The 13,215-nt window shown below is 65.1% G+C and overlaps 2 protein-coding genes across 2 annotated transcripts in view; both read left to right on the forward strand.

Moving 5' to 3' along the window:
• The window catches only part of CABIN1 (calcineurin binding protein 1), a 94,262-nt gene extending 91,199 nt beyond the window's left edge, over positions 1 to 3,063 (forward strand). The window contains exons 36-38 of the mRNA XM_007451057.1: positions 728 to 892; positions 2,597 to 2,823; positions 2,920 to 3,063. Of these exons, the coding sequence (XP_007451119.1) occupies positions 728 to 892; positions 2,597 to 2,823; positions 2,920 to 3,063 (536 nt within the window). The remainder of the gene's footprint in view (positions 1 to 727; positions 893 to 2,596; positions 2,824 to 2,919) is intronic.
• Positions 3,064 to 5,594: 2,531 nt separating this feature from the next.
• Positions 5,595 to 12,716, forward strand: SUSD2 (sushi domain containing 2). Its single transcript, XM_007451027.1, has 15 exons — positions 5,595 to 5,670; positions 7,134 to 7,341; positions 7,521 to 7,672; positions 8,150 to 8,317; positions 8,806 to 8,980; positions 9,099 to 9,300; positions 9,532 to 9,617; positions 9,695 to 9,963; positions 10,053 to 10,196; positions 10,293 to 10,451; positions 10,805 to 11,053; positions 11,169 to 11,441; positions 11,557 to 11,733; positions 11,875 to 11,977; positions 12,105 to 12,716. The coding sequence occupies exons 1-15, from the start codon at positions 5,595 to 5,597 to the stop codon at positions 12,127 to 12,129; spliced, it is 2,466 nt and encodes an 821-aa protein (XP_007451089.1). The 3' UTR covers positions 12,130 to 12,716.
• The last annotated feature ends 499 nt before the right edge of the window (positions 12,717 to 13,215 follow it).

The raw sequence follows: 13,215 nt of genomic DNA on the forward strand, positions 1-13,215 counted from the left end.
TCCACCTGCTCCGCGGGGCCCAGGAGGGCAGCTCTGGAGCCTCCGAGGGGCTCATCCCTGCCTGTGGCAGCGTGTGGAGCTGGACCCTGGGAACGAAGAGGCTGTGACCCTGACTGCCGGGCAGTCAGAACCGAGAAGGGAGGGCGTGGCTCGCGGCCAGACAGCAGGGCAGGTGCTGTCCTCCAGGAGCTGGAGCCGACAGGCAGGAGGCCCATCTGTCCCCCTGCCCAGCCAGGGAGGGGCCGGCGTCACTGCTCCTGGCCAAGTGGGGAGCGGCTGTGTGTTGGGGTCATGGCCGGCGTGGCAGGAGAGTCTGGGCCTCAAGGGGAAGGAGGAGGAATGGGAGTGCAAAGAGGCCAGACGTGGCTGGGGGCTCTGGGGGCAGGTGCACCTGTGCCGACTGACCACCTGGCACCACGGAGGCTGATTCCCAGTCCCCTGCTCATGCCTGGAAGGTGTGGCCTGGCAAGAGGGCGCCAGGCCCGCCACCGCTCCATCTACTTTGTCCTTAGCTGGATTGTTCGGTTCCAGTGGCCACTCCTGTGAGCTGGGGTGGGGCCCCCGCTGTGTCAGGTTCATAGCATGTCCACAGGGGGTGAGCGGTTTCCTGCTGGTAGCAGCCCGGCCCCACCCGGGCGATTGTTCCAGCGGAGCCCCTGCGCCGCCATGGTGGCGGTGGCCCAAGGGTGGGGGGCGTGTCGCCCACGGCCGCGCTGTGTCTCCACAGAGGGAGAAGAGCTGGCAGGAGGGGCAGAGGGCGCAGGCTTCCTGGCCCAGGAGCCGCGGTGCAGCGAGCAGGTGAAGACGGCCCCCGAGGGCCCTCCAGCAGAGCCGCACTGCTGGCCAGCAGAGGCGGCCCCCCGGACAGGCGCTGAGCCCACCTGCAGCCAAGGTAAGGCCAGTCGGGAGCAGCCCATCACGGCCCCCAGGGCCAGCAGTCAGCGGGTGCTTCTCAACAGAGGGGCCTGGAGTGGGCCTGGGGGCGAGGTAGACAAGAAAGGCAGGCCAGGCAGGGGAGGCCTGGCTGGAGAGCTTCCTCGGGGAAAGGAAGGGCCCGAGACCCCCCACCCCCGCCTTCCACCCTCTGCCTCACAGAGGGGAATAGCTCGGGAGGTGCTGAGCCCAGGGCAAGGTGGCCTAGCTGAGAGGGAGGGGTGCCTGTGCCCAGATGGGTCCAGGGGAGGGGCAGGCGTGGGGAGGGGGAGGAGTCAGGGGTGGGCAGAGGGCTGGCCGGGTTGGGCGGAGCCAGATGGGCATCCGTGTCATGTCTGTGTCCGTGTCCGTGTCTGAGTCACAGCCCGTTCCCACCAGCCGCCTCAACCAGCCAGGCCCCTCGGGGACTCCTCAGGGCTGGGGCCTCTCGCAGACCCCACTCAGGACAGCAGGGCCTGGTGCCAGCCCGAGGGAGTCGGGCATGGGGGCTGAGTGAGCCCCGCTCCTTTTAAAGCCATGGAGCAGCGGAAGAATGTGGACGCCAGCCAGGCTGCGGCTCCTGGAGGCTGCCAGCCCACACTGCTGCCTCACAGCTCCGGCTCATCCTGAGGCGCGAGGGGAGAGTGGATGCTGGCTGAGTGGCCGGCTCTGGGCCCCAGCATCCTCCCTGTGGCGGGAACGACCAATAGAAAGTGTGTCCTAGTGATCTCGGGTGGCCTCGGCCTGCAGCGGCTCGAAGCAGGGTTTTGGTTCCTGGCCAGTGAGAGTGCTGAACCCTAGCCACTAGACCAGTGGTTAGTGACAAGGCCCTGGCCCTTCGGCTTTGCAGAAGAGAATTCCCATAAAGACGGAAAGTAGTGATGCAAGTAAAGTGTTTATTAGGAGGAAAAAGTGTACAGTACGTGTGGATAGACACACAGGTGGGCTCAGAGAGACGGTGGCGCCCTCCTGCTAGTTTGAATCACTTACATGGGGCATTTCTTCCGGGTTTCCTTTGGCCAATCATTTTGATTTGCCTAGTTCCGAGTCCGTATTTGGTATATCTCAGGATCCTCCCCTGTGTGCGTGCCTCTCTTAGCCAAGATGGAGTCTAGGGAAGAGACCTATATGGGTAGTGAGCATCACTCCCCTTTTGACCTCCAAGGAGCTCTCTAGTCAGGAAGGTCTCTTTGACTTGAGAATGAGGAATATGTGGCCTGTTATTTCTCATCTGGGCAGGGCCCAGCCTCCTTTCTCAATTGTCCTGCTATCTTCATCTTGGAGTATCTGTCCACAGGGAGCGGACTCCAGCTGTTCGCCCTGGGGGCTCGTCTATCTCTTGCCTCACTAGGATGGTCTGAGAGCTCACATGCATGCCTGGGAGGTGCGGGGCTTGCCCGTGTCCCAGCCCTGGGCACCCAGTGAACACTATGCTTTTGGGGGTGCCCCACAGCCTAGAGCCAGAGCCGGGCCCTCGGGGAGGCAGAGAGACAGGAGGAGGCCTGGGAGCCTGGCAACCAGCATAGGCCTAAAGAGAGAGGGTAGGGCGGTCTGACACTGCCAGAGGAGGCGTCTTGGTGCCTCTGTGGTGCAGGGTTTGCAGGGGATGAGCCCCAAGCAAGGGAGGGGCAGGCAGGCCCGGGAGGCTGAGAGCCCGGCTCAGTCCACTGGGTCCACCCCACAGTTGCCAGCTCCAAGGTGCCCAGTGGTGGGAGTGCCCAGCCACCCGAGGGCCACCCGGGCAAGGCTGAGCCCAGCCGGGCCAAATCACGCCTCCTGCCCAACATGCCAAAGCTGGTCATCCCCTCGGCCACCACCAAGTTCCCCCCTGAGATCACCGTCACGCCGCCCACCCCGACCCTGCTCTCGCCCAAAGGCAGCATCTCAGAGGAGACCAAACAGAAGCTGAAGGTGACTGCAGGTCCTGGGTGGGACACAGGGCTGGGGGTGGGGGGGGGGTGGTGGTGCCAGGCTGCCACTGACCACTGCCTCACCCGGTCTGTGCAGTCAGCCATCCTGTCTGCCCAGTCGGCTGCCAACGTGAGGAAGGAGAGCCTGTGCCAGCCGGCCCTGGAGGTCCTGGAGACATCGAGCCAGGAGTCCTCGCTGGAGAGCGAGACAGATGAGGACGATGACTACATGGACATCTGAGGGCCACTCCCCACGCACCACCACCTCCACCCCCCACCACGCCCCGCCCGGTGGGGCATCCCCACCACAGGGCCACAGGCCACAGGAGCCCAGCAGGGCCCGCCTCCTTTTTTATGAAGTGATTTTCTTTGTAAACGTGACCGCCCCCAGCCAGGTGGCCGCGTCCACCCTCCACGGGCTCTGTCTGGGTCACGGCAGCGGAGGGTCCTTTTTTGGTTGCTTTTCTAATAAAGATGGAACAGTCGTCTTGGCCTCTTTGTCCCCTGGGGTGGCGATCCCTGTCCAGGCTTTCTGGGCCTTCCTCCCCCAGGCCAGGTCAGGGCCTGACCCACAGGCACCCGGGGAGCAGGCGGGAGCCACACAGGGCAGACACTCCCGGGAGAGACAGCAGCCGGGCTTGGAAGGAGCACAGGGGTGAGGGCACGTCCCTCCAGAGTCAGGGTCAGGAGGGTCCCAGCCGTGCTGAGGAGGTGGCTTGCACCCCAATGTGATGGGCACCCTGGGGAGGGGCCTGAGAGGCAGGGGGTGACGCTGACCTCCCACCATACTCGCCCTCTGACAGGACCAGCCACATGAGTCGGGGGCTCAGTGCGAGATACAAACGTGGGGCCCCAGCAGAGTGATGCTGGCCCCACCATCCCAGCTCCAAGCCCGTCTGTTCTGTGGGAGCACCTGCCCTTCACAGTGTCAAGCCCCTCCGTGCCGTGGGGGCCCAGCCGCCAGCCCCACAGCTGGGGGGCCGGTCCTGCTCTGGAGGCCTTCTCTGAAAGACGTTCTGTCCGGGGAGGGGACAGAGACCCTTCTTGCTGCGCTGTGCCCCTCGTGGGCTGGACGCTGTGCCCCCACCCCCCACCGCCTGGGAAGAAAGGCCCAAGAGGCTGGACACTGCAGGGTCCCCAGCCCAGGCCTGGCAGACCCATGTGGGAACCCAGGGCGCTGAACTGGCACTGACTCAGGCCCTTCTCAAGGCCACAGGGCCTGAGGGGGACCAGCAGTTACTCAGCTGAGCCCCCTGGGCCCCCACGCTGCACTCCTGGCTTCTGGCTCAGGCTGGGGAGAGGAGGTGGCCACCTTCCTTCCCCTGGTCCACAGACCCCCTTCCTGGGAACAGCCTAGCCATCTCCCAGGGCCCTTCCTGGCTGGGGCGCAGGACACCTCGGTCCCTCCCCAGGAGCTTCCTTCCCTAAGCCGTGCTCTGGGCCCGGGCGAGTCCCCCACCGGCCCCCAGGCTGGCTGGGAACCTCAGTGCCCACACCCAGGGCACCTGCCCACAGAAGTGCTCTGAACACCCAGTAATCCACTTGGGACTTCTGGTTCCGACTCCCGCGGCTGGCTCCCGACACCTGTGGCAGCCCAGCTCTCTGGAACAGCTGCGAGGCGGCGGTGACCAGGGAACAAGGCTGGCCGACCTCCGCGGCCAAGGCCGGTCATGTGGCCAAAGCCTGTGCCCCACTACCTTCAGTTCCCTGAGGGGTCCAGGACCCTGTCTCCTTCAGACGTCTTGAGAAACCGCCACTGTCTGCCTGTCCAGACCCCGGGCCCAGGTGGCAGAGCCCAAGTGAGTCCTAGGCCTGGGTTCCCCCCATACCCTGACCTTGGAGGCTCCCAGAAGATGCCTCTCCCCGTGACCTAACCGCCCCCCTCCCTGTCTGGGCCACAGTCTCCTCACCGCACCAATAGGAGGAAGGTATACAAAGAAGAGATTATGTAAATATTGAGAGTGAAAGGGTAGGGGCGGGTGGGGCCGGGCGGCTCCTTTCCTGGTCCCCAGCCCAAGGCGGAAGCACCTCTGGAGCCCTCAGACTGACCCAGGGGCCCAGAGAGCCAGGCCAAGGGGAGACCAGGGTCCTGGTCTCAGCTCCCACCCCACCCCCAGGGTTAATTTGCCTGAGGCTAGGCCCCTCCCTCCTCCTTCCCCTCGCCCCCTCTCCCTTCCCCTCCCCCTCTCCCCCTTCACCTCCTGCCTCCAAAAGGGATCCCCACGGAGCTGTGTCTGACAGCTCCCATCCTTCCTGAGAGGGAGCCCTCCCCCAGCGCCCACACAGCCGGCCTGCAGCAGGCACCAGCAGGAAGTCACTTGCTCCCTTACCCCACCTGGCTGTGGGGAGGAACTGGGACCCCCTGCTCCCTTCAGGGAAGCTGAGGTGCCAGGCCTGTGGCCTGGGACCCCAGGGGCTGGAATCCTGGGATTGCAAGGACAACCCTGCCTCATCCCCACTGCAGCATCCCATCCCCTTCAGGAGCCTGGCCTGGCTCTCCAGAGCAGGCTCGGGGGTGCAATCCAGGGTCTGAGCTGCAGCCTCCGGACATCTGGCTTCAGGATGTGGGCCCCCTCCCCGAGTCGCGGGCCAAGGGCCAGGAATGTGCTAACTGGGCAAGTAGGGCCCTGCTAGCGCGTAGGACACCTGTGGACTTTGAGAGGGGACCCGGGTGGGGTGGGGCGGCAGCGTGGGGCGGGGCCAGGCCGTGGGGAGTGAGCCGCCGCTACCTCCCAGCCACTGCTGCGCTGGCTGCAGACACAGGCAGGCACCATGAAGCTGTCTCTCCTGCCCTGGGCCCTGCTGCTGCTGGTGACAGCCCCCGGCCCAGGCCCCCGGCCTGCAGCAGGTATGCCCCCACGCTGCCCTTTTGTCCCCCCTCTGTCTGTCCATCTGCCCGCTGTAGTCAGACCCGGGGCAGAACTTCCCTGGGCTCAGCCTCTGTCCATCCGTCGGGCCATCTGTGACCATACTAGGGGTGCTAAGAAGAAATTCTGGGGAGCCCAGGGTCAAGGAACTGCTGGTAGGGATGGGGGTGTCTGGGCCATGCCTACCCTAAGCTGGCTGGGAGCCAGAAGGCGGTGGCGGGCTGGGAGGGAGGTGGCCAGGGTGTGGTGAGCTCAGGAGAGCCCTTGCCCTGCACCTCAAGCGCCGATGGAGGGTGTGTTTGTACATGGAGGCGCTCCCAGCCCCACTGGGCCCCCTGCCTGGCCAGAGGCAGGATTCTGGGTCCTTCTCAGGGTGGGCTGAACCCGAGAAAGTCTAGGGGAAGTCCACGCACTCCAGAGCCGGGACCCTGGCCCCCGGCTGGGCTGGGCTGAGCTGGTTTTTGCCAGCTCCCCAGCCCCCTCCCCGGCCTATCTCTCATCTCAGGGAAGCACCAACACCCTCCTTCCACTTATCTCACTTACAGTCATCACTGGGCCTCCTCCCCCAACCCCCTCAAGCCATCACAGTCTTGGTCAATAGATAGTTATTGAGTGCCAGGCCCTGTGCTGGCTGAAGCGGGGCCCGCAGGGGTGGCTCAGGCCCAAGCCTGGCCCTTGACCAGTCCCTTTGGGGGGTGGCAGGGAAGGGCCAGATGGGACGTGGGCCTGCACCCCACCCCGTCTCCACCCTCCAATCTTCGCAGCCAGGCCAGCTCCAGGGCAATGGGTGCCCACAGCCCCTCACCAAACCACCCTGTCCCCTCTCCTGGCCTGGCCGGGTCCTCTGCTGGAACTGTCGCTCCTCTCCGCTAAACGCACGGGAGAGCCCCGGCCTTCTCCCCCGAGCGTGGGGCTGTAACCGGTGAGCCTGCACTGCCCAGCGGAGTGAGATGGGGCAAACTCAGCCTGGGCGCCAGCCCCTAGTGGGCCTCCAATGGGACTCTAAGTGGCCGTATCCCAGACCCCAGATCGGGCAAAGCCAGCATGGTTCCTCTCCAGGCTGCCGGTCCATTGATGCTTTAGGAGTGGAGACAGGTCCCCGGCCCATGTCAAGGGGTCAGGCACGTGTAGCCATCTGAGGACGCCGTCAGGTACCGGACTTGGTAGCTGAGGGTCAGTCTGCCCAGGGGCTCCTCCCAAAAAGTTTTATGTCTGGACACATTTCCCCAAATCTCCCCTCATTCTAGCCAGTCATTCAGGCCAGCTGGACTAAGAGTTACCCTACCCCACGGGCCCTATGGGTTTCCACTGGGTCCACGTGGTGGTCAGTGCAATTCCTGGCCAACTTTCTCCTGGGGATGCTTCTAACAGGCTCCAGGGGGAAAGAGATGTGGGCCCTGTACATGGGGTGGCCAGGCTGGGCACTCAGGGCTCTCTCCTCCAGGTGCCCAGGGGAGCTGCTCCCACCGTTGTGGAGTCCAGGATGGGCCGTGCTCCTGCCACCCGACCTGCTTCGGCCTGGCCAGCTGCTGCTCAGACATTCGGGACTTCTGTCTGGAGATCTTGCCCTACTCAGGCTCCATCATGGGTGGCAAGGATTTTGTGATACAGCATCTCAACTGGTCCAACCCCACTGACAGCGTGATCTGCAGGTGGGAGGCCCGAGGGCTCTGTGCATGCTGGGGCTCAGACCCACTGGCTGGTTGGGTGGGGCCCCCGGGACAGAGGACTGGGACGGCTGGCCAGATGGGTTCCCCAGGGAGGAGGCTGGGAGCCTCAGAGAGGTCAGCCCACGCTGGCCCAGCCTCTCCTGCCTCCTCCACCCTCACAGCTTTAAGGAGAGCATCCAGACCCGCGGCTTCGTGGACTCCTCGGGACGAGTGCACTGTGTGTCACCCTTGCTCTATGAGACCGGCCGCATCCCCTTCACGCTCTCCATGGACAATGGCCGCTCCTTCCCACGCTCAGGCACCTGGCTGGCTGGTGAGCCCCAACATGCTGGTCCAGACTGGAGGCACCAGGCCGCATCCTCCCGGGCCCAGGCCCCTCACAGGGACTTTCCCTGGCGCTAATCTATGCACACCTGGCCCGCCTACTCTGGGTGAACCAGTCCCTCTGGAGGCCCGCCCGACTCCCTGGGTGCAGGCTTCCCAAGCTCCTTTCCCCACCGCTGGCACCCATGCAGGAGTTCCAGCCCAGAGTGAGTGTGGCTCGGCCAGCCAGGGGAGGGGAGCAGCCAGGTGGAGGACAGAGGCCTGGGCATGGGTGGGGGCAGGGCCCTGCCTCTCCCAGTTCCTGCCCTTTCCTGACGCCAGGGGGAGAGCATCGCTCCCGAGGGTCTGCTGTGCTTTGTCCTTGGGAGGTCCCCACAGCTCTAAGAGCCCTGGGCCTCCTCCCCTGGACCCCCTGGGCCCTGGGCCTTCATTCACCCCTCACCCCCGCCCCCTGCCCCCTGCCCAGTGCACCCCAGCAAAGTGTCAGAGTCCGAAAAGAGCCAGCTGGTGAACGAGACCCGCTGGCAGTACTACGGCACCGCCAGCACCCAGGGTAACCTCACCCTGACCTGGAACACCTTGGCTCTGCCCACGAACTCCATCACCGTAGAGCTGTGGGGCTACGAGGAGACAGGTGAGGCCAGCAGAGTAACCCTAGGCTGCCTCTGTGGGGCCTGGTGGGGTCAGGAGTTTGGGGCTTGCAGAGTTGGGAGAAAGGGGATTCCAGGTGGGGGGAATCCAGGTGGGGATTTCTAGTGGGAAGAGTGCAGGCAAGAAAGGGGAACTGGCTGGAGCAGCACAGGGAAGCTGGGGAGCCCTGGCTGTTTGGGTACCAGCTCTAGGAGGAGGTGTGGCCATTCTCCACTCCTGGATACAAGGCTTATCCTGGAAACAGAAAAGGCTTGCTCTGCCCCATCCTCTCTGAGCCCCTGGATGGATGGCCGGCCCTGGGCCTGGCTCCCTCCCCAAACAGGGCAGGGTCTCCTATGGTGGTCATCTGTCTACCCTTCTGTCCATCTACCTGGCTGCTCTGAGCACCAAAGACCGGCACCCCACCCCCCACCCCATGCCCCGGGGTTCTTCGGACAGGCGCGGGGGCTGACAAGGCCTTCTCTCCCCCAGGGAGGCCGTACTCCCAGGAGTGGACGGCAGTGTGGTCATACCTGTACTCCTTGGCCACAAGCATCACCAACTCCGGCTCCTTCACCTTCACACCAAAACCTGCACCTCAAAACTACCAGAGGTGGAAAGTGGGTGCCCTTCGCATTGTCAACAGCAAACACCACGCAGGGGAGAAGTAAGGGCCGCCCTGCAGCAGATGGGCTGGGGCCTGTCTGCCTGCTGCCCCCACGCTAGATGGGGAGCCAGGGCCGAGGGCAGGAAGGGTGGCCCCTAGTGTGCATGTGTCCCCATAGGGACGTGCACGCACTCTGGAGCAACGAGCACGCGCTAGCCTGGCACCTGGGCGATGACTTCCGGGCAGACCCTGTGGCCTGGGCCCGAGCTCAGTGCCTGGCCTGGGAGGAGCTGGAGGACCAGCTGCCCAACTTCCTGGAGGAGGTGCCCGACTGCCCCTGCACCCTGGCCCAGGCCCAGGCTGACTCTGGCCGCTTCCAAGTGAGCCCCCACCCCAGTCAGGGCCCAGTAGGGAGCGAGGGGACAGGCGGGGCCAGCTGCCCTAACTAGGCACACGGCTGTGCCGTCCAAGGCAGTGCAGGGGGAGGCAGGTAGAGACCTGGGAGGTAAGGCTGGGGTCTGAGGGCCCAGGGCCCCAGAGGGGTTGGCTCCCAGGGAGGGGATGACAGAGCCCAAAGCCAGTGCAGGGGACAGCAACCAGCCGCTCTGCAGGCAGACTACGGCTGTGACATCGAGCATGGCAGCGTGTGCACCTATCACCCAGGGGCTGTGCACTGCGTTCGCTCCGTGCAAGCCAGGTGAGCACGGAGACGGTGGGCAGGGTGCGGGGTGGGGGCTGGATGCCAAGGCGGCCCTGACCTGTCTGTGCCCCCAGCCCCCTATATGGCTCAGGCCAGCAGTGCTGCTACACGGCGGCGGGCACACAGCTCCTGACAGCCGACTCCACCAGTGGCAGCACCCCAGACCGTGGCCACGACTGGGGCGCACCCCCATACCGCGTGCCGCCCCGCGTGCCGGGCCTCTCCCACTGGATCTACGATGTCATCAGCTTCTACTATTGCTGCCTCTGGGCGCCCGAGTGCTCCCGCTACATGCAGAGGCGGCCCTCCAGTGACTGCCACAGCTACCAGCCCCCACGCCTGGGTGGGTGCTGCCTGGGCAGGTGCTGGCCAGGGTGAGGCCCCAGGCAAGGCGGGGCCAGGGCAACCTGCCTGACCCTCCGCTCTCCACAGCCTCCGCTTTTGGGGACCCACACTTTGTCACCTTCGATGGCACCAACTTCACATTCAACGGACGCGGCGAGTATGTGCTGCTGGAGGCCTCTGGGACTGACCTGAGGCTGCAGGTGCGGGCCCAGACCAGGATGACGCCCGAGGGTGAGGCTGGGCCCTGGGGCTCGGGGTGGCTCAGGGTCATCCCTGGGGAGGGGGAGGCTGAGCCGAGTGGACCCCATTTTGCACCCATCATCCCAGGCTCTCAGGACCGAGGCACAGGGCTGACTGCTGTGGCTGTCCAGGAGGGCAGCTCAGATGTGGTAGAGGTCCGGCTGAGGGATGGGGCCGGGGCCCTGCAGGTGCTGCTCAACCAGGAGGTGCTCAGCTTCAAGGAGCAAAGCTGGATGGACCTGAAGGGTGAGTGGGATGGTGGGGGCCCCACTCCCCTGCCCTCCCCGCCGGGGCCTCCACACCTCTCTCTGGCCCTGGCAGAAAGCAGGTGGAGGTGTCCAGGGCACAGATGGGGAGGTGGAGTCAGGGCGTGAGGGCCGCCAGGCAACCCCCACGCACGGCCCTGGTTTGGGGGCTCCCTTTAGGGCCTGGGCACCTCAGATCCACTGCCCGGGGTGGTGGAGTGTCATAGCAGGCTGGGCCCTGGGGATGCCCTCCGCCCCTGAGCCCATGGGTGCCGGCCCATGCATCCCGGGGCTCTGGGGTCAAGGCAGGATGCCCACAGGGATGGCCCTGACCCCAGCTCCCCCTGTGTCCAGGCATGTTCCTGTCAGTAGCTGCTGGGGACAGAGTATCAGTCATGCTGTCATCAGGGGCCGGCCTGGAGGTCAGCGTCCAGGGTCCGTTCCTGAGTGTGGCGGTCCTGCTGCCCGAGAAGTTCCTGACCCACACACGAGGCCTCCTTGGGACACTCAATGACAACCCCTCAGACGACTTCACCCTGCGCAGCGGCCAGGTCCTGCCCCCCAGTGCCAGTTCCCGAGAACTGTTCCAGTTTGGGGCTGACTGTGAGTGACCACAGGCTGGAGGGGAGGGGGCACCATGCTGGGGGGTGCTCAGTGGCGGTGTGGGGAGGGAGCCCCCAGGCCCTCCCACCAGCCAGGCCTGCTGCTGTCTCCCTAGGGGCTGTGGAGAACGCCTCCTCCCTGCTCACCTACGACTCCAAGTTCCTCGTGGAAAACTTCCTGCTCCGGCCAAAGCATGACCCCAATTTCCTGCCCCTCTTCCCCGAGGAGACCACCTCCAGCCCCAGCCAGGAGAGTGAGGCGGCCAAACTGTGTGGGGACAACAATTTCTGCAACTTCGACGTGGCGGCCACCGGGAGCCTGAGCGTGGGCAACGCCACGCGGTTGGTCCACAGGCAGCACCTGCTTCGCGCGCAGAGCCTGCAGCCCGGTGAGGGCAGTGGTGGGTGAGGGCAGCGGGCACTGGGCGCTGGGACACGGCCTCCCAGGCTGGTGGCTGTGGTCAGCAGCTCAGGCCTGTCGTCTGTGCCCCACCCCTGCCCCAGTGGTGTCCTGTGGCTGGCTGGCCCCGCCCTCCAACGGGCACAAGGAGGGCATGAGGTACCTGGTGGGCTCCACTGTCCACTTCCACTGCGACAGCGGCTACAGCCTGGCCGGGGCCGAGGCCAGCACCTGCCAGACTGATGGCACCTGGTCCCGGCCCACCCCGACTTGCCAGCGAGGTGAGGATGCCCCGCCCACCTACCGGCCCCTCCCACCAGCTCTCGGCCTGCCCCCAGCATTGCCCCTCCCACGCGCCCTCACCGCTTACGTGCCCTGCACGTGTGCGCCCACCCACGCCTTACGCCCTGCCGCCTTTCTAGGACGGAGCTACGCGGTGCTGCTGGGCGTCATCTTTGGAGGCCTGGCGGTGGTGGCCCTCGTCGCGCTCGTCTATGTGCTCCTACGCCGCAGGAAGAGCAACACGTGAGACCCCCGCCCTCCCAGACCCCCGTCTGCCCCTCCTAGGCTCTGTGCCCCTCCTAGGCTCTCCTGGCGTCCCGGGGCGCGGGTGGGACCACCGGGCCTGCTCTAGACCCAGCCTCTGTTGCAGGGCCGTCTGGGGTTCGCAACCCTGAGGGAAGCACGCTTGGCCGGCAGCCCGGGACACACAGGACCTCCCCGGGGCCAAAGACCAGCCTCCCAAACTCCCAAGAATGTGCACCCCAGTACTTGGATACACAAATCCCTACCACCGTACACCTGGGACACGGACACCTGAACCTGAGCTTGTAAAGCCCGGTGCCCTGCTCTGTCACCAAAGACCCGGACCTTGAGCGGTCACTGTGGAGTTCCCGAGGCTCTGTTCCCCACATACCCCTGACTCTTAATTCCCCAGGCCCGAGACTCCATACCCTTGAATTCTGAGGCCTGTCTCCCGAGCCCGAATACTCCAGCACCTGATATTCAAAGGCCAGTACCTCAGATCCCTTGCTCATGATGCTGATTCCCAGTATACTGAGTCGTGGTGCCCCAACAGGGGGCCCCAGGGCCGAGCTGCCTTGATTCCCAGACCCTGGGCCTGGCCTGAGACTGTAGGTGGGTCCAGACTTGGGTGTGGAGAGTCACCCTCTAAGCTCCAGGCTTGTAATTCTAAGTCTCTGGAACATCTCCTGAAACACCCCTCCCTGCCTGTTGGGGGAGAAAACAAGCCTTTGGTGCCCCTTCCGTTCCCTGGTGTCCTGATGCTCGTGCTGTGCCTCGGTTCCAGGGAGTCCCACGGTTGCCCTGTGCGGTCCACAGCACCCAGAGCAACCTGGGTCTGAGGCCTTTGTCCACTGGTAGGTCACCTGGGACCGGTCTCTCCCCAACCTCTCTCTCTCCATCTGTAAAGTGGGATCTAGAACAATGACCACGTTGTTGGGGGGAGGGGAAGGGTTCTCCATGGGGTGCTACGCTGGGCACTCAAGAGAAGGGACAGGGCTGGGCGGCCCACCCTCCCCCAGCGTAGGGAACAAGCAAGCTGGCAGCCTGGCCCTGGGCCCCCCACCCTGCCCTGTCACAGCCCCAGAGGCAGTCTGGTAATGCGATGCCCAACTGGTCCCGGTCCCTGAGCCCTTTGCCCAGCAGTGTCCAGAAGCTAGTACAGGGCCCAGGCCTCATGCCATCACCGCCCCGTTTGTAGCAAGGCTGCTGAATAGGGGCTGTGGGCAGGCCTGGGCAGG

The sequence above is a fragment of the Lipotes vexillifer genome, unplaced genomic scaffold (genome assembly GCF_000442215.2).
Source record: "Lipotes vexillifer unplaced genomic scaffold, Lipotes_vexillifer_v1.1 scaffold1783, whole genome shotgun sequence".
Taxonomy (NCBI): domain Eukaryota; kingdom Metazoa; phylum Chordata; class Mammalia; order Artiodactyla; family Lipotidae; genus Lipotes; species Lipotes vexillifer.

Bases quoted from the DNA above. Each gene is read 5' to 3' on its own strand.
- SUSD2 (XM_007451027.1), top strand. From the start codon at position 5,595: ATGAAGCTGTCTCTCCTGCCCTGGGCCCTGCTGCTGCTGGTGACAGCC. The intron at 7,673-8,149 runs GTGAGCCCCAAC...CCCCCTGCCCAG, and splicing joins CTCAGGCACCTGGCTGGCTG to TGCACCCCAGCAAAGTGTCA. The intron at 9,618-9,694 runs GTGAGCACGGAG...CTGTGCCCCCAG, and splicing joins GTTCGCTCCGTGCAAGCCAG to CCCCCTATATGGCTCAGGCC.